Raw genomic sequence first — 18,815 nt, 5'->3', positions numbered from 1 at the left:
GTTTAATTTGTGTGAGAAGCGATCATCAAACATCAGTAATTCAGAAATACATATAACATTTTATTTAATTACTTTCAAATATATTTTCTGAGATATATGGCTTACAATTGATTTGGCTCACAGCATCACTTTAATTTTTATTAATACTCATGCTTCTTCAAAGATCGTTTCCTTCAAGAGGTATTTGCGGTACATTCATTGATCCTTGATCAACTTCCAAATGCCTGATAGGCGGTGTTGCTTTCCATTGATTTCTTCATACCAAAGACGGTGCTGCATGGAAAACAATAAAAGTATTCAGTAAAGGATACCCGGAAGCTGGTATCAGATACTCACGCCGAAAAACAGTAACACAGAAAGTACAGAGCCACGCTGATGAAGTTGAAGGCTCCCGTATAGGACGACACAGTGGCCGCGTATACGGCCGTATAGAGCGGTGCAGCGCCCAGAGGAGAGAGCGATTGCAGCGACGTGGTCACGGAGAATATTTTACCTATTTCCGAGCTTGGCGTCAACTGCGAGAGAATGGCCTTGCACATGGGGCTCATGACACCGCGCATCATGCCCAGCACCAAAGCCAGATACATCTCCTGACCATACTGAGCCGTCGCCCGAACAGTCCCCTCCAGGACGCAGCAGGCAAACGCCAACATTGTCATGGTTATGATCGAGACTTTGAGCAGGCGGCGCAGTAGAACCATCGCAATGATGCTGCCCACCACTTGGATGACAATCCGCGAGGTATTGAACACGCTGTAGTCCGTGACAGTCCAGTCGAACTGCTTTTGCATGAACATGTAGTTGACTGTTCCTTCGCCCTCTGAAAGATTAGGCAAAGAGTCAGATTCGAGGTGCTGGAGGGGTGTGCAGGCATGTGCAGTTATACTCTACCCATTGCGAAGATGCACATGGTCAGAGACATCATGACCATCCAGATGATGGCCCTATCGTAGTTCTCACGCTTCCTGCAGCACGTCATCACCAGATTCTTGACCAGGTCGAGGCGGAAGAACCCACGTATCCGCGACTAACAAGGAGAGGAAGTCGGTGAAAATCTCCATTCAAACACTCAATGTTCTTTATACGCACCTCGGATTGCAAGTCCTCCGGATTGAGGCTCTCTGGCACAAGGAAGATGACGTAGAGCAGGGCTACGGTTATGAGGGAGCCCACTAGGATGAAAAGCGTTCTGGCACCGACTGCGGCGTATATGTAGCCGCCGGCCATGCTTCCCGTCATCATGCCCAGCCCTAGGGCCGCCTCCATGGAAACCATCCCCATTGCTCGAGCGCTCTCCGTGGCCACATCGGATACGTGGCAGTACAGGACAGTGATGAGGGCGCAGGTTCCCCCGCTGAACACCGAAGGCACCGCGGAGAGCAGGAACCACCAGGGATTGATGTTTGTGATGGCCGATATCTGGGTTAGCACGATCAGAATGCTGGCACTTATCAGGAATCCTGTAGCCCAGCATAGTTATAGATTCTATCAGAAATAGATGCAGGTGATTCCGGCTTACCCGTGTATGTGGAGAGCAGTATGGGACGCCTGCCGAACTTGTCCGACCAGGGGCCCAGGAAGAGACTCACAATGGCAGGAATTGTGCTCTCGAGGATGGCGTTGATCATCATTATGGTAGCCGCATATCCCTGGACCTGCGGCTCGATATTCTGCAAGGGGAAATCTGTTTAGGCTGGTATTATCTACCATCGATAAGCATGGTAGGGGCGTCACGGTCCTATTAGTCATAGCTTTTGGGGGTCTTTGGCAGCGCACTCCTACAATCAACATACATATCTATTCCAGTCGATATTTTGTGATAAGTTAAGCCAATTACTCATAGGAGTTTCGTGTTTTCTTTTGTTTTTGACTACTGATAAGCAGTACCAGCCACCTGGCCTGTAAAAATTATAAGTACATATGTATATATAATATACATATATATATTCATATACAAAATTGTCACCTATGTTATCATTTTGAATACTAGAGAGTTATAAAACGCACATAAACATAGATGCGCATATGAAAGTGCATATGTATGTGTGCAATAGTAGTTTGATTAACAGATTAATTTGTTTTCCCATTCCATTCCACTCTGTAAACCAATAGAAAACACGCCTTGTTTCGTCTCCCCATCATCGTTAAGTGCGACGCCATGAAAACTTACTTTGTACTCATCCGAATTTCCACGATCTCTGCCCAGAAACGGCTGGCATTCAGTGGTATTATGTTTCATTACAGTGACGCAGGTCTGGTAGAGGATCTGATTTTGATATGCCGCATCTGATAATTGCAAAATGTTTACTTTTGTATGCTATACACTGAAAACAGCAATCCGTACCGGTTAGAAATCTACCAAAGAATACCAGAAACACAGCGGGTTCCAGTATAAGGGACGGAAGACGTCTTGTCGTGGGTGGGGGCGATTCTCCAGACTCCAATGCCTCGGCATCATCACTGGCTAATACCAGGGGATCCTCGTCACCTCTAGACATGCTGATCAATCGAAGGTCACGGACGAATCGCACAAATGATCGTACCAATTATCGCTAAACAAAGGAATTAGCTATTCATTCAAAACAATATCGTAAAATTCCACAGTCAAGAACAGAACGGTGAGCTTCGGCGTTCAAGCTTCTGCGCGCGGCAAACTCTAGCGATACACTAACAATGGCAACCAGCTGAAAAGTACAAAGCACGTCGGAGCGATACGAGCCGTCCCGTATCTCTCCCCGCCGTCACACCCTACCACAGTGCGCATGGGCCCGGCCCCTCTACGTCTCGCCCTTTCATTACGTATCAGAGGTGCTTCCGAAACAATCAAAACATCTTATGCTTAAATATGCTAAAAAGTTTATGTATTTACAGTTTATTGTCGCGCTGCATTCTGCTGATACGATTCGTCTTTGTATTTGATACAATATACAATATAAAAATACTGTAATTTATTGTGTTTGCATTTCCCAAATACAGTCGAGATAGCAAGGGCACAGTTGTAGTATTCCCAAATGCACATGAGCACAAAAAAAATATGGTAAAAGAAAAGATAAAAATCGTAATACTACTTCCACAAGTCGTGGATAAACGACTTTCAAATACAGAAATATTTTCAAATTGTTCACATTGAGAACCGTCGCAGCAATCACACACGTACTGATTTAATTGGTCTTTGAGATACATTCAACTAAGCCGAGCGGGGAGCCGGCTAACTGCCAATAGCCTGATAAACACTGCTGTTGCCCATCGACTTCTGGATGCCGAAAATGATGCTGCAATTTCGGGAATTTAATAGGGAAAACGATTAAAGTAACCTTGCGGTAACTTACGCTATTAAAACGTAGCATAAGAAGTATAAGACGGCGCTGATGAAGTTGAATGCTCCGGGATAAAATTCCACCGTGGCTTTGTAAACGCTCGTGTACAGAGGAGCAGCTCCCAGCGGCGAAACAGACTCCATCGATGTGGTCAGTGCGAATATCTTGCCTAAATGGGGAATATGGTTTTAGTTAATCGTTCCTTCACGGTTCGCTGATTCGGGGGGATTCTAACTTACCCACTTCCGTGCTCGGCGCTACATGGGACAGAATGGCACGACACATGGGTCCCATTACGCCGCGCATCATGCCCAAGGCCATTCCGACATACATCTCCTGCCAGTACACGGCCGTGGCACGTACTGTGCTCTCAAGAACGCAGCAAGCGAGCGACAGCATTGCCATGGTTATGATTGACAGCTTCAGCACGCGTCGCAGGACTAACATTCCGACTATGCTGCCCACAATCTGGACGACAATTCGCGCGGCGTTGAATAGGCTGAAATCCTTGATAGTCCAGTCGAATTGTTCCCGCATGAACATGTAGTTGACAGTGCTCTCACCCTCTGGTATAAAGCAGAATTAAGTGAAGGCATGAAATCTTTAGAACGCAATTCAGTCACTTTCTTACCCATATCAAAGATGGCTATGGTCAGAGCGATCATAGTCAGCCAGATAATGGCACGGTCAAAGTTTGGCCGCCTTTGGAAGCAGGTGCGGACTAGATCCTTGACCAAATCGAAACGGAAGAACTCGCGGATGCGTGACTAGGCGAAAGAGAACAAGTCTGTTAGATGGCTTATCTGGTGACCCAAATAGATGTGACCTACTCCTGTGGGAAGATGATCGGGTATCAGGCTCTCGGGCACACAGAAATAGACATACATCAAGGACAAGGCCATCAGGCAGCTGGCTATGAAGAAGAGGGTGAAAGCATCCGTTGCTGCATAGATATACCCACTCGCCACGTTGCCCACCATCATGCCCGTGCAGAGGGAGGCCTCATTTAGAACCATTCTGGAATAGTCAAATAAATGCGTTTCGATTCACTGAAAGGATGCGCTACAGTACTCACCTCAGGGCTCGTTTGCGTTCCTTGGCCACGTCCGATATGTAGCAATAGATGCCCGTTATCAAGGCGCAAGTTCCTCCGCTCAGAACCGAGGGCACAGAGGAAAGCAGGAACCACCAAGGACTTATATTTGTGACCATAGTTATCCTGGTAATAATTATCAGTATGATTGAGCCCGTCAGGTAGCCTATAAGAAAAAAGCGTTAAAAAAGTAGGTGGGTTTATTCAGTGTAATACCACCCACCCGTGAAGGTTGTCAGGAGTATGGGCCGCCGCCCGAACTTGTCCGACCAGGGACCCAGGAATAGACTCACAAAGGCTGGTATTATGCTCTCTAGAAGAGAGGTTGTCATCATTATGTTTGCCGAATACTCCTGCACTTGGACCTCTATTTTCTGAAAGAAACAAAGCACAGCTGCTCATCACGTTTGCCTGACTCATTGCCGTGTATCGCGTATCTATATATTGTTAATGCCCGCTTTAAGCTCGGTAGGTCGATATTGGGACGTCGTCCAGACAGCCAAATTAGTCATAAAGGTTTTCAGTTTACTTCTGTTTCGCTCGCTGATAAGTCCTAGGACGCGTTCCACATATGTTGGCGCTTAGTGTTATCTCTAAGTTTCAAACAATGGGAACGATCGGCAAAGCTAAATGTTTTAATAGATAGATTTTGCTTTGTCTGGTTGATGCTGCACTCTTGCTTATGTGGGTCACGTCTTGCGAGCGTTTAGTAATCTTTTCGTACACTTGGAAAAGTGAGGATTGATAATGCCAAGCAATACGCCCCGCAGGGAAGCATTTGAAGCAGAACAGCAGCAGATAAAAAGTTGCAAACCAGACAGAAACTGCGGCGCATTATCACAAAAGTTATTTTAGTTACTGTGTAATTCGCTTACTTTCGCCGCCTCCGATTCTCCCCTATCGATGCCCAGCAACGGTTCGCATTCGGTGGCGTTATACTTCATGATGGTGACGCAGGTTTGGTAGAGGATTTGATTCTGATAAACCGCCCCTAAAAAAACACAAAACGTCAATTGAACGATGCTCGGCCATTTCCTGTCTGTCTGTCCGTACCAATTAGATATCTGGCAAAGAAGATCAGAAATACTGCGGGCTCCAGGATGAACCAACGGTAGCTGTTGTAATCAAGCGCGGGCGGGTGGACGGGCACCTCCTCGTCAATGGAAGTGGTGCTCGGTGTGGTTGTGGCCGTTGCAGCAGCATCCAGAGTGCGTGGCGCACCATCATCGCTCACCAAGGGCTCCGTATCGATGCGAGGCATTTTTCCCAGCCTTTACTTTTTCGTTATCTTTCGGGTACAAAGAAACGAACTGCACAGATAACTATATAGCAGATAACGAAACTAGCAATTCATTCTGAATAATGCAGCAGCGTATAGTATTTAATCAGTCAGACACGAAGACGACTTCTAAGCGCAACAGAGCGAAAACAATTACTGAAAGCCTCAGCTGCTGCGAAATGGCAACGTAAGCAATTTATCGACATGTGCGTAATGTGTTACGTTACTTAATACGAATACATGGATGATTAAACATTAATCACACAAACAGATGAATGAATTGTTCACTACGATTAAAATTTCTTTCAACTTTCTAAAGGCCACAACAGCAGCAGCTGTTTCTGTTTACCACTTGCTGCGGAGGCGCTGCCAACTTGGGGCAAATAAAAATACCGAGGGTTTGGCGGTGTGGTGTTTTTTAGTGGTCAATATTTTAATTATTTTAAATTAATTTTAATGGCGACGTCGGTCCCGCTCGTTTCGCGGCTCCCTCTCCCGCTGGTCGTGGCGGGAGCCATTATCTCGCTCCCGTCTATCTCTTTCGCCATATCTCTCCCGCTCGCGCATTCTGTCCCGATCCTGGCGCTCCCTGTCCCGATTCTGGGGCTTTCTATCCCGGTCCTGGCGTTCTCTGTCCCGATCCTGTCGTTCTCTATCCCGATCCTGACGTGGTGCTGGCTGTCGGCGGTCTTCGTGCTGCTTGTCACGGTTGCGGGTGCGATTGCGCTGCCGCTCAAACTCCTCCAGTTCATCGTAGTAATCTCGAGAGCGACCATTGTTGTTTTGGGCAGGACGTCGGTCCCGCTCCCTGCTGCGCGATTTTGATTTTGAGCGAGCTCTTCGCGGGCGTCGTACAGTTGAAGCGGAATTTTCGTTTGTCCGATTCGCTTCTCGCTCGTCTGGCTTCTCATCCTCACTGGGTAGCTCGTCGTCCAAGTCTTCATCCAGAACCGACACCTTCGGTTCAATCTCGTTGTTCTCCTCGAGAATGGTTCGCTTCTGTATTCGAGGCAGTATAATGTCGCAGACGCGATCGTTACGCAGCAATTCATCTATGTATTCGTCCATGTAGACAATTTCGAACTGCCCGGCTCGGTTTTGGCGTCTCAGCTTGCGGTTGTCGATGTACAAGGGCTCCAGATACTTGTAACAGTCGAGGGCGACTCCGGTCAGTCGCAGATAGAACGCCCCCAATGCACGGACGTACTTAAACTCCTCGTTCTTGATGAACTCCACCACAATGTCCTTCTCCGGCTGAATCTGCAACATCTTCAGTGTGAGGCAGAGGAACTGCGTCGGCTTTATGTTTCCTCCATAAACGCCGCCGACGAATCGCAGCTCCATGGCTTTGTCCACGAGCAGTTCGGCTGTGAGGGCAAAACATTGCTCCTTCCAGTACTTGGAGTCGTAGATGCGGGAACGTATGATCTTTTCGATGAGATACTGCGGGTTGGTGCCATGCACGTTTTTGGCCTCCTTCACTGTCCGATTTGCCATTTTATTTAACAATTATTATTGTTTTTTCCGGCGTCGGCAAATTGTGCACAGCTGCACGGCGCAGATAGTATCGATAGTACATGCGATAGTGAGCAAACAACACGCTATCGGTATGTAATCGTGATGACGCATCGCTCATCGAACAAAACAACTCGCCAGACAGAAAAAGGAAACGCAAAAAATTGAAAAACTACACTTTCAAATAGGATTCCAGGATTTTTGGGCGTGAAAAACAGAAAAACAAAGATGAGTTTCTTTGGGAAAATGTTTGGTGGCAAGAAGGAGGTGGCCCCCACGACGGGGGAGGCGATACAGAAACTGAGGGAAACCGAAAACATGCTCATCAAGAAGCAGGAGTTTCTCGAGGCCAAAATCGAGGACGAGCTGAGTATTGCCCGAAAGAATGCATCAAAAAACAAAAGAGGTATGTACAGGAGGAACTGCCATCCTGGAGCTTCGCTGATGGAGACTCATTGTGGCCGCATATTAGTGCCATAAATATCCGGAGGAAAAATGACTCATTTTGCTTTGCTTTTGTTTTGGTTGGGGCAGACATTCCCATCCCCTTCACCACTGCCATGCTAGACATGTACTTATGCTTGAATAGAATTATCTAGTAAAATGATTGTATTTCTTCGCCTTTCTCACCCGCATACCATTTGACGCCTGGATGTGTCCGCATATGCTCAGAACGTAATATGAACATTCCTTTCGATACTAAAACCAGACATTAGCCATGCCGTAGACTCTACGGCGTAGAGTAATTCGATTCAAAATAATCCAAAATTGGCCTTAACATCTTAGCGAAACGTGACGCTTTGCCCAAGACTCACCAGCAAACTTGTCGCCTTTTCAGTGGCCCTGCAAGCCCTCAAAAAGAAGAAGAGGCTGGAGAAACAATTGCAGCAGATCGATGGCACCCTGTCCACCATTGAGATGCAGCGCGAGGCCTTGGAGAGCGCCAATACGAACACTGCCGTCTTGACAACAATGAAGAATGCTGCGGATGCGCTCAAGAATGCCCACCAGCACATGTGAGTAATCGACCATCGCCAGATGAGTTCCAAAAACCAACTGATTGATTCACTTTATGCGCAGGGATGTGGACAAGGTCCATGACATGATGGATGATATTGCCGAGCAGCAGGATGTGGCCCGGGAGATTTCCGATGCCATTTCCAACCCAGTCGCCTTCGGGGCCGATCTGGATGACGAAGATCTCGAGCGGGAACTCGATGAGCTGGAACAGGAGAACTTTGATAAGGAAATCATTGGCATTCCCGAGCCAGCGCCCACATTGCCCGAGGCCCCAACAGAGGACTTGCCCGAGAAGGCCAAAGAGAAGAAAAAGGCCACAACGACTACAACTACAACTACGGCTGAAGTTGGCGATGATGGTATTGTCTTGTCATTACCTTAATTACAGCAAATTATAACTCGTTTCATTTAATTTTAGATGATCCCGTCATGAAGCAACTTTTGTCCTGGGCCAACTAAAACGAGCGCTAATAAAATCTCTTCAATATTCTGCAGGTTAACCAAGACCCCCACGTTTCTGTTTCATTTAAATTTTCAATGATATTAATTAAGTCAAATTTTGCGTTTGAAGCGAGCAAAAGTAACAAGAAGGCATTAAATCCTTTGGCAATCTATCAATCAAATGGTACATACATATAATAGGAATGTGATTTAACAAATAATAAACGAAAAGATCAAAGTCAGGCCTCACATCAACAAAAGTACACGAAAACTGAAGGATATAATTATAGTTATAACTTGATATTTTTAAAGTATTTTTGCACGAGCCTTGTGCTGAATTAATTGAATTTGTTTTGCTCCAAATGATGAAAATTGCAGAGAATCACGGTGACTTTGAATGCAGCTGGTTTCAATGCAAGTCGCTTGAGACAAAGCTTATATGTTGTATTTTAGCACTCATTTCCCGCAGGTTTAGTTTTTGAATTGAAATTTATACATAAATAAATAGTCAACAATCCACTCGGTTGCCCTATTTTCATCACCAGCGAGTGGTTCGGTTCGTTGCTAACAAAGACGATTCATTAAGATCTCCTATCTACAGCGGGTCGCCCTCGAGTGATAAAATGTAAATGCTCGAAGCAGTGGCAGAGCCAACCCGAATCGGGGCGCATTGATTGGAACACGGCTGCTGATGCGACATGCATATCAATTAATTACCCGCCATGGCTGGGGCTGGGGCGGCTGTTACATTTGGCTGGGCAGCGGCGGACACTGCCTCATGTGGGATTGGGTAATGATTACAACAAAATACAAGAGCTGGCGACTGATTGCAAATCGCTGGACACTCTGTGGCTCGGCCTGGGCGCATGCAGTTGGCCGAATTTATTCAAATCAGTTTAGTTCCGTTTGAGGAAGAGTTGAGGTGTCGTCTCTGCGAGTGGATCTATCGTACCAGTTGCAATGTGCAAATACGTCTTAATTGCTGCACTGGCCGTAATGGTAAGTGTGTAATTATCCACTAATCACCGCATTAACATTGCCCTTGAATCCAGTGTCTGCAGGTGCCCGCCGTCCAAGCCACGCTGCACGACCTGCACGAGGCCTTTGATTTCTCGAACGTGGATCTGGTAAACTTTCAGTACTTCAAGAACCTGGCCTCACAAGATCCGCGCACTGCTGCCACCGCCAGTCCCCTTCTCGTGCACTTTCAGAAGAAGAAAGCCGTGCTGGACTACCTAGACCGCTTATTCTTCGGCAACTCACCCTTCCAGCAGGCCAGCGAGATCCCCTTCGACCCGCACTTTGGTCGCGCCTGGCGGCCACACTACGAGCGCAAGTTTGGTTTCCGCGGCGAACGCCTGATAGCCGCCCTGGGCTCAGGCTACTCCGTACGGCAGTTGCGCCACTTTGGAGCTATTCCCCAAGAGTTCGGCACGCCACACTATCCCAGTTGAGCGTGCTACATAGTGTTCAGAATGGAGTTTCGGTTGTATTTATGAAATAAACTTAAGTTATACTACTAAACTCTCCGTTTCTGCGTGGATATGTAGAGCACGTTGTTTCCGCGGATGAATGCGTCGCCGTATTTGTTTTTCAGCTGCCCATTTACGTACTCCTCCGTCTGCTCCAGGCAAATGTTCATATAGCCATCCAAGCAAGCCAGCACACCTGCGGGGTATTAAAGGGAGAGAGAGTGAGGTGAGTGAGTGTAAGTCACTTCAGCCGGCATTTTTGCTTGCTATGCTTTTCTTTTGACAGCACAAGACTCACCGCGATAGTCCACGCCGTTGTTCAGCTTCACGGCCACGGGGCGACCATGGATCTGGTTGATAAACTGCGAGAGGGCTTCTTTGCGCGACATTTTAGAGGTTTATTCAGTTATATTTATTTTATTTATAAGGGAAATCAGTGTTGGTGGGACCGCGGATCTATCGATAAAATATACCGTCCGACCCTCAGAAATATACCGACTCATACCGCCTCATTTTCAAAATATACCGTAAATATACTGACGAATTCAAGTTCTATCTTACATATTCCTCGTTTTTGATATTCCGTCGAATATTACTAGCTACAAATTTAGATTTGAATGATAGACGATCAGAATCTCGATGCTGATCACGAAATAGGCCCTAAATGGCATTTGGTGCATTGCACAAGAGTGTGGAAAATACTATGAAAAGTATAATATTTGCAGGGAAAGAGCAACGTTGCTTTTCAGCACTGGTCATCGTTAATTCATCAAAACGATATCAAAATTCAAAAATTTCGGTTAAGTAAAAATCTAAATTATACTTTATAAATGATGTCCATTTTGTGGATGCGCCGGCTGTTGACAAGTTTGGATGGCTTCGGCAGCCAGTTGGTACGTCCAGCCTCTTCATTTAACAAAGTGATGAAGCCGCTGGACTGTTTCAAGCCAAAGCCTTCGTTTAAGATAACCGTGGTTGGTTCGGGCCAGGTCGGAGCGGCAGTTGCAGCATTTCTTTTGGTGCGTAAACTTACCAAGCATCTGGTGATCCTTGATGTGAAATACGACTTGGCCACTGCGGAAGCGTTGGATTTCTCACATGGGTCTGCCTTCTTGGGCAATCCGATTGTCGAAGCCTGTGGTGATGGAAATCGTACCAAGAATTCGGATGTTATCATTATTACAGCGGGAGCGAGGCCATCAGGCAAAACCCGATCTCGTCTGGACGTTATGCATAAAACGGTTGTGATTCTGAAGTCTGTAGTACCCAAGCTGGTCGAATTGAGCCCCAAGGCGATTTTCATTATCATCTGCAATCCAGCCGATGTTATGACCTTTGCTGTGCAGCGCATCGGAAACCTGGAGAAGCATCGTTGCTTCACTACCGGCTGCCACCTGGACACTGCGCGCTTTCGCTACCTAATCGCGAAGCGTCTTAGGGTTCCCACATCGGCAGTCAACGCCTATATAATAGGAGAGCATGGTAGTAGTGCTGTGCCCGTTTGGTCCAGTGTCACGGTAGGTGGGATTCGACTGAGCGACGTCGTGAAGGATTTGGGCACGGACAAGGACCAGGAGAAGTGGTCCGATCTCATGGATGGCATCCTCAATGCAGGTGTGCACGTTAGTAAGGCCAAGGGCTATACTAACTGGGCCGTGGGGCTGACTGCTTCAGATGTTGTCAAATGCATGGTGGAGAATACCGGTCAAGTCTGTTGCGTGGGGACAGATGTGAAGGGACTCTACGGTCTAAAGGACAGTGTGGTACTCTCTGTACCTTGTCGAGTCACGGCCAGCGGAATTAGCCACATTTTGGAGCTGCCACTGAACGAAGATGAGCGTAAAAAGTTGTTGAAATCTGCTGATACTCTGCTGGAGGCCCAGTGCTCATTGAAATGGTGATTCTCGATTCCGCCCTTTGCGATCATCATCCCATGAAGCAGAAATAGAACAGAAAAGAAACTGTGAGATAACAGAACGAGAAGTAAACAAATAAACAGCTCTCCCAAGCATTCCAAAGCGTGAGAGGAGAGAGGGAATGAACTCACTTGCCATTGCCCTTTCCATTTTCCAGCGACGTCACAGCGATAAGAATGAGAGAGCAAGCGAGACGACCACAGAGTTACAGCTGTAAAAGTGCAGCAATCACTTGACCATACCATACCGCTCGCCCGCGCCTACTCGTTCACGTTTCTGATGCCCTGTGCCCAGACATCTGATATTTTTGTAATTTCCATCAAAATTATGATTAATTTCTCGTGCCAAAGTGTCAACATTTTTGAGCGGGCGGAGAATCCAAGGTCTTGGGGAAGGTCTTCAACGAAATCGAAAGTCAAAGGTCTTGAAAACGATTAGGCAAGCAGAGAAAATGATAGGAAGACAGACAATGCGCCACACGAAAATTTAAATACATACTCCTAACCATAGACGATCTCAAGACGTTTTGGGGGCCGCCTCAATGCAGGGGCCCCTCCACGTCGTGAGTAAGATCGATTTGGAGCCAAGGTCTTGATTTGTAGCAGGCGCACACAAAACCCAGCAACGATCTCGTTCCGCTTCCAGCATTTCCCGCCACTAGTTCGCCCACGCGCACGCACTGGCATGCGGCGAAGCGAGACAACGACTGCCGCTGCTCGGTGACCCAGGGCCCTGCAGCATCCCACAGTTCCCATCGACCCCAGAGTGTAACCAAGTGTAACAGACGACTGGGCGAACAGACGCTGGCACCAGACGATGCGTCGGAGCCGCGATTTTCAACGCCTCGTTGCATGGTCTGGGAAAATTTTCTTTGCTCTCGTTTTCGGGTCTATTGTTAAGTGAAAAGAAAGACACGATCGCAGCTGGCCACGCCCACGCCCGCCCACTCTAGCCACTCCACCCTAATGCTCTTTCTGGAAAGTCAATAATTTTGTAAAAGTGTGGTAAATGTTGAGCAACAATTTGTTTGTTTAACTAATTGAAATTCACTAGGCGCACAGTGCGTGCGGGCAGTAAACGCACAACACAACGCATGTTCCAACTTTCCACTTTCCCACCAACTACCTGCTAGATCGTTTTGGGATTTTCTTTCAGATTTACTACCATGGTTTCATGGCTCTTCTATTTCTGGTACCCTATTGAAATGCTACAGTTTTTCCCCCAAAATCACGATCGAGAACTGTTGGGAGAGTGAGTGCGAGAGAGGGGACCCCCATGGGGCATGACCAATTTCATTATTTGTTTAGTATTTTTCTCGTTTGTTTTGGGTTTTGAGTTCGAGCCAGGGCCACAGAAGTTCTGTGATGGTAGAAGATGGTTGGTCTATGTGTAGATCAGGTGCTACCTGCTGCCTAGATTTGGTTACACTTAGCTGGTGGTGGCCTTCTGACACTGCTGTTGACCTGTTGAAATGCTACACATTTGCATGCAGACAACGCCAACCCTTTCGGGAATATGTACTTATGTACATATGCGGGATGGGATGCTATACCGATGCTGTACTTCCGCGAGTGAGTGTAGGCGCTTCTTCGGTTTCTGTTTGCCTGTTGAAGTGCTACACATTTGCATCATTCAACTCTTTTGCGAGTAGGAGTACGTACATCCGCGGGTGTTTCGTTGGGACTGGTGGCCATTGTATGAGCGTGTCTGTGTGGAGTGATCTTCATCAGGGCTGGCGCTTTTCATCTGCTCAGCTCCTCCCACACATGCAATGATCATCGTCGTGCATTGTCGAAGTGCATCCGAGTGTAACCTTTGAACAGGCGAACAGCAGAGTGCAGCCGCAACTCCGATGCATCCGATGCATCCGAGTGCAGTCTGAAGATTTTTCCCACTGCAGCTGCAGGTAGTTTTGGACCACAGCCCTTGGGCTTGGGTTATATTTAACAAATGGATGTGGGATTTTTATATGGATGCATGCATGTGTGCTACGGGTTCGTTTCTATGATTGGCTGAGTGCGTTTTTGTGTGGGATGCTGGATGCAGTTTTCTCTCTACTGGTAAACATGCCAGCCTGTTCGGTTTGGCCACGCTCCAGTGATCTTCACAATGGAACCGGAAGAAATTAGACAGGTCACAGGCTGTGGGTCACCCGTTTTGGGATGCGGTTCTCTCCTACTATCAATTGTGTGAACCTGTTCGGATTGGCCACGCTCCAGTGATCTTCTGAATTGCATCTTCCATGGGATGCTGGTTGCATTTTTCAAATGTTTTTTTGATCCCTACTCTTAATTTTGTCACCCTGTTCGGCTGGCTTACGCTCCAGTGATCTTAGAGGATGTTCTCTCACAGATTGCATTTTCTGGATGCTGTATGAAGTTCTCAGATGGTTGTTGGACCCCTACCGCGTGTATACGGGCTATATTTAACGGTTGATTGTGGGAATTCAATGGGTGCGTGTTTTGGGTGCGTTTCTATGATTGGTTGGCTGATTATTTTTGTTTCTATTTGGAATGCTGGCTGTAGTTTCCCTCCTACTGTTAGCGATGACAGCCTGTTTAAAATAGCCCACGCTCCAGTGATCTTATAAGTGGATTCCTAGTGCATTAGATCTCAGGCTCAATTCCCATTTGGGATGCTGGATGCAGTTTTTTTTTATCACCTACTCTAAATTTTGAGAGCCTGTTCAACTTGATCACGCTCCAGTGATCTTCTGAATGGACTCGTAATAGAATTAGAAAATGATCACTCCCTGGGGATGCATTTTATTTTCTCGGAGATCAGGCTGCAGTTTCTGACATTCTGTTCGTTTGATCTCTTTGGTCATGCTTCATTGATTTTCCCCGGAACTGGGATCAATATTTTCCATGCCCTTTGGCCTTTTCGCTGTTTTCCCTAATGTCTCGCATCTGGTTTTGATGTTGGCCTGGTTTCTTAATCCGTTTTGGTCACGACTCACTGAATTTTCACGATTGGTTCTTAGGGATTAGCAGGTAGATCGCCTGGTTCGCCCACATTCTTGAGGTACACACATAAGTTTTTCCAAGATTAGTTTCCTACACAATAATTCTGCGAGCCTGTTCGAATGCTACAGTTTCGTGACCTTTAACTCTTTTCCCATTGTTCCCTGGCATCATTGGATGACACTATTGCATCATTCACCCATAAATACATAGACCTTTAGAATCTAAAGGGTTAACATGCCTTAAACTGTAGCATTCGAATAGGAGAACAACGATTGTAATAGGTCGATTATCAATAGGTCAAGTCCTGCCCGAGACCTTCTGCCATAATGGCCCAGCTAGAACCTTTGAAACCCTGTTCGCTTGAACCAGTTCTTAACGCTTCACTGACCACAGGTGATGCTGCAGGTGATCTTCAGAAACAGTTGTACACTGCTTTTTCTTCCTGTCAACCTGTTGGTTTTTGTGATCTTGGTCACGCTTCATTGATTTTCATCTATCATTTTCACCTAATGATTGGTTCATATCGCCATTCTGCCTCTGACCTTTTGGGCAGCAGAGATCTCCAGCTGAGCCTGATCTTCCGCCTGAAATTATTGTAAGCCTGTTCCTTCGATACACATGGCTGCTCTTTAATGATTTCCTTTCAACAAGAGATGCCGCCTACCTGCCTGAGCATCACTTCACTCCTCTCCAGACTCCTCTCCGTGGATGCTGAGAACCTGTTCGAAAATTATGCATCGATGCGCATCAGTGGCAATCATGAAGAGAGGGAGAGAGAGATAATTGGATGCTCGATAATGATGCTGCTGCATGACTTGAATGGATGCTGCGAGTTCTTTGAGTTGGAACTGGAGTCGCGATCGCCTTGCTCCCAGAACTGTTCACCTGTTCGTTTGCTACACTTTATGCATGATTCAGTGATTTTCTAATTATGATTTATGATCATTGGGATTAGGCAAACAATGGTCTAGCAGGGGCTTCCCACGCCGCTCTTCTCCTACTTCTTTCTATGCTTCCCTATTCGAATGCTTTAGTTTTGTGACCTTTAACTCTTTAGCGATCTGTGCGTGTCGATCCAGGGGCCTTGGTGACCGCAAATCCCTCGAAGACAAAAGCGCCAAAGGCTTAAATCTGTATCATTCGAATAGGGGAACAGAATCTACTAGCTGTCGTCGCCTCATAACTCACCAACCGAACGCAGGTAGATATTTTCCCAGTCAGGTAGATGAGGACCCTAGTTCCATGCCGCAATCTCGGCTGAATAACTCGCCTCATCTGCTGCGTGTGCTGTTCTCCTAATCGAGTGGTTCGGCTTGATTGCACTTTAAACCGCAGGCGGTGCCCCAGGGATTTGTGTATTCCTGGAAGTCGGGCTGGCGAACAAAAGCCACTCGACAGGCGACCCAGGCAGCGTTTGATGGATGAGTTGTTTGTTTGCTTTGCTAATTGATTTTGAACAGGCCAGCAGAATGAACACGAAGGGGTCCTTGCTTCCTTAACATTCCAGAAGTTTTCTTAGGTCCTGCCTGTTTCGTCCTGCTCTCCTGTTCGTTTGCTATACTTTTTAAACTCTTTTTGTGCTGGGAAACGGGCAATTTGCATAACAATTTGTAACCATTTCCTGTTCATTTTAATACGGCGTGAAATTGGACTAGGGCCTCAGAGGCCACAAGGAGTGGTCGCCACTTCTCGCCGCTTCAATGGTTCTTGAGCTCAATCATAATTGTAATTCGATGCGTGTCTGAGTCCATTAAGACCCTCTTGGTCTTGGGCTGCGTCTGGATCTGGATCCGGACTTTGGTGGTGGTTTCTCAGCCTGTCTGTTCGCGGCCTGTCTTTGCTGCGAGCCTATTCAAAAACATGAAATTATCGTGACAAACATCAGGGTTCATTAAGTTGTTCGACATATGTACATACCCACAACGATCCCCTCGATGATCGTGTTTCTACTGTCAGTACCATTGCCCTGTCATCTTCCACTTTGGGGCACAGTTCGCTGCCGATCCATGCAACAGGCTGTCAGAGAGTGTCGGTCGTCGGTGGGCGTGTCTCTCGAGCACATTGTAATTTGAGACCCCATAATTTTCCAGTTGATAATCTTTGCTGATGATCGCTAATTGGCTGTCAAAGTGACAGGGTCGCAGGCAGCCGCAGCAAGTACGCAGCAACGGAGTCGGGAACTATTTCTGAACAGTTCTTGGGGTTGCTTGTGTGGCACGTGCCGCACTTTCTTTAGGTCGCTCTTGTGTAATTTGATGCTTGTAAATGTCTTGAGGCTGAACAGGCCGGCAGGGCTTGGAGTAGGGTGAAAAGATGTTTTTTTGGAAATGAAGTCACTTTGGTTTTCGTTCAGTTCTTATTGGTGGCGGTGGTTGAAGTCAAATTTGAATCAGTGTGGAAAGGGAAAGGGGAAGATGATTGCTGGTTTTTGTGGCATCTTTGGTCTGGTGGTTGTGTTCTATGGCAGGAGGTACGAAGAGCGGGCACCACTTTTACTGCTATAAAAATCATATTTCCTTTAAAGAACTAAGATTGTTTGAAGTTTATGCATTCACCATAGATAGATAGATAGATATATGGATAGTACCTCCAAATATGCATGACCTTCCAGAGTTTCAATGCATTGCAATACAACAACGACAGACAACGTTTATTCAAGTTCTGTTTGCCTGATGTTCATCTTTGGGTCAACATGAAAAGTTCTCACGATCAATTCAACGTGCATTTTTTGTAGCTGAATTTCGCCTTGTAACGGCTTTGGGCCAAGAATTTCCCACCACGAAACCCTCAGCAGCAAATAAAACCCTCAAACACATGCTCACACAGAGACACACAGATGCAGTCCACATCCGTTTAACGTAACGATCAGTCGGCAGGCAGCCGAGGATCTCGTTAAGAGCAACAACAAAAGCAACGGCAAAGCATGAAGGCAAGAAAGAGAAAAGGAGGAGGAGAGAGAGAAAAAAACACTCCAGCGAAGCCGAAGAACTGGAATCCACTCGCTGCCGTTGCTGTTCGCCTGTTCCGTTTTCCAGTCGACGGCTGGAAAGTTCTCACGCGAGCACATGCCAAAACGGGAGAGGGACAGCAGACAATTAACAACTAATTTAAGCCTGTGCATATCATTTAGGTGCGAGCAAGCGAGAGGCAACGATGGAGAAGGAGAGTGAGTGAGGGAGGGGGAATAGAGAGATCCCTTATTATACGTTACATTCTTGGCCAGTATTTATTCCCACGCGATCCTCGTGCAACTTTTTCGTCTCTTTTTTTCGGTTTGTTTGTTCGTTTTTTTCTTGTGGGTCTCCGTTTCACACGCTCTGTGCGTAAAGCGAGAGGAGGGTGGGGAGGGATGCATGCTGTCGTCTCTTCTGTTCGCCTGCTGAAAGATCAACAGAATTTGATTGAAATTCTCACGCTTGAGGGAAGGAATTTTACCTGCTGTGTAAGGATTCCCCGGCCTGGAACGCCCACCACACTAATGATGATGATGGCCCAGTGATCTGAAAGAGATCACCGCAAGATCTTGCCTTGGCTTTTCTGTAAGCCGCTTAAAAACACTGACACTTTCAACCCTCTTGGGCACACAAACGACCTGAAGATGTTGGCATGCCAAACGCTGCCACGTCTCGCTGTTCGCCTAATAGAACCCAAGACATTTCACGACTTGGAGACTTCCATGTGTTCCTTTTGCATTTCATCTCAGAAACATCCCTCAGAGTAAGGAGTGCTCGTAATATCTTGGCTCCCTCTAGGATTGCTGTTGTCCTGGTAACGCTCAAGACAGTTTTTGTTTGGA

General features: G+C 46.7%; 7 protein-coding genes across 7 annotated transcripts; 3 read left to right on the top strand and 4 right to left on the bottom strand.

The window, feature by feature from the left end:
* Positions 1–58: 58 nt before the first annotated feature.
* On the bottom strand, positions 59–2,617 carry LOC6592998 (proton-coupled folate transporter). The gene is made up of 7 exons (XM_002017945.2): positions 2,345–2,617; positions 2,171–2,286; positions 1,520–1,670; positions 1,090–1,460; positions 892–1,027; positions 337–820; positions 59–273 (listed from the first exon to the last, which is right to left on the bottom strand). Exons 1-7 carry the CDS (start codon positions 2,496–2,498, stop codon positions 210–212), a joined length of 1,476 nt encoding a protein of 491 aa, XP_002017981.1. The 5' UTR covers positions 2,499–2,617; the 3' UTR covers positions 59–209.
* A 316-nt stretch (positions 2,618–2,933) lies between these two features.
* LOC6592999 (proton-coupled folate transporter) lies at positions 2,934–5,829 on the bottom strand. Its single transcript, XM_026986594.1, has 9 exons — positions 5,464–5,829; positions 5,286–5,401; positions 4,634–4,784; positions 4,393–4,576; positions 4,148–4,334; positions 3,949–4,084; positions 3,557–3,883; positions 3,330–3,486; positions 2,934–3,272 (listed from the first exon to the last, which is right to left on the bottom strand). Exons 1-9 carry the CDS (start codon positions 5,669–5,671, stop codon positions 3,209–3,211), a joined length of 1,530 nt encoding a protein of 509 aa, XP_026842395.1. The 5' UTR covers positions 5,672–5,829; the 3' UTR covers positions 2,934–3,208.
* A 239-nt stretch (positions 5,830–6,068) lies between these two features.
* LOC6592647 (pre-mRNA-splicing factor 38) lies at positions 6,069–7,226 on the bottom strand. The gene has a single exon (XM_002017947.2). It carries the CDS (start codon positions 7,184–7,186, stop codon positions 6,143–6,145), a length of 1,044 nt encoding a protein of 347 aa, XP_002017983.1. The 5' UTR covers positions 7,187–7,226; the 3' UTR covers positions 6,069–6,142.
* A 149-nt stretch (positions 7,227–7,375) lies between these two features.
* LOC6592648 (charged multivesicular body protein 4c) lies at positions 7,376–8,916 on the top strand. The gene is made up of 4 exons (XM_002017948.2): positions 7,376–7,610; positions 8,043–8,220; positions 8,285–8,583; positions 8,643–8,916. The coding sequence occupies exons 1-4, from the start codon at positions 7,433–7,435 to the stop codon at positions 8,681–8,683; spliced, it is 696 nt and encodes a 231-aa protein (XP_002017984.1). The 5' UTR covers positions 7,376–7,432; the 3' UTR covers positions 8,684–8,916.
* Positions 8,917–9,625: 709 nt separating this feature from the next.
* Positions 9,626–10,154, top strand: LOC6592649. The gene is made up of 2 exons (XM_002017949.2): positions 9,626–9,664; positions 9,718–10,154. Exons 1-2 carry the CDS (start codon positions 9,626–9,628, stop codon positions 10,117–10,119), a joined length of 441 nt encoding a protein of 146 aa, XP_002017985.1. The 3' UTR covers positions 10,120–10,154.
* On the bottom strand, positions 10,135–10,567 carry LOC6592650 (U6 snRNA-associated Sm-like protein LSm6). The gene is made up of 2 exons (XM_002017950.2): positions 10,436–10,567; positions 10,135–10,333 (listed from the first exon to the last, which is right to left on the bottom strand). Exons 1-2 carry the CDS (start codon positions 10,524–10,526, stop codon positions 10,185–10,187), a joined length of 240 nt encoding a protein of 79 aa, XP_002017986.1. The 5' UTR covers positions 10,527–10,567; the 3' UTR covers positions 10,135–10,184.
* Positions 10,568–10,964: 397 nt separating this feature from the next.
* Positions 10,965–12,183, top strand: LOC6592651 (L-lactate dehydrogenase B chain). The gene has a single exon (XM_002017951.2). It carries the CDS (start codon positions 10,968–10,970, stop codon positions 12,036–12,038), a length of 1,071 nt encoding a protein of 356 aa, XP_002017987.2. The 5' UTR covers positions 10,965–10,967; the 3' UTR covers positions 12,039–12,183.
* The last annotated feature ends 6,632 nt before the right edge of the window (positions 12,184–18,815 follow it).

The sequence above is a fragment of the Drosophila persimilis genome, unplaced genomic scaffold (genome assembly GCF_003286085.1).
Source record: "Drosophila persimilis strain 14011-0111.01,24,50 unplaced genomic scaffold, DperRS2 tig00000002-arrow-pilon, whole genome shotgun sequence".
NCBI lineage: Eukaryota > Metazoa > Arthropoda > Insecta > Diptera > Drosophilidae > Drosophila > Drosophila persimilis.
This window is presented reverse-complemented; position numbering and strand designations above follow the sequence as displayed.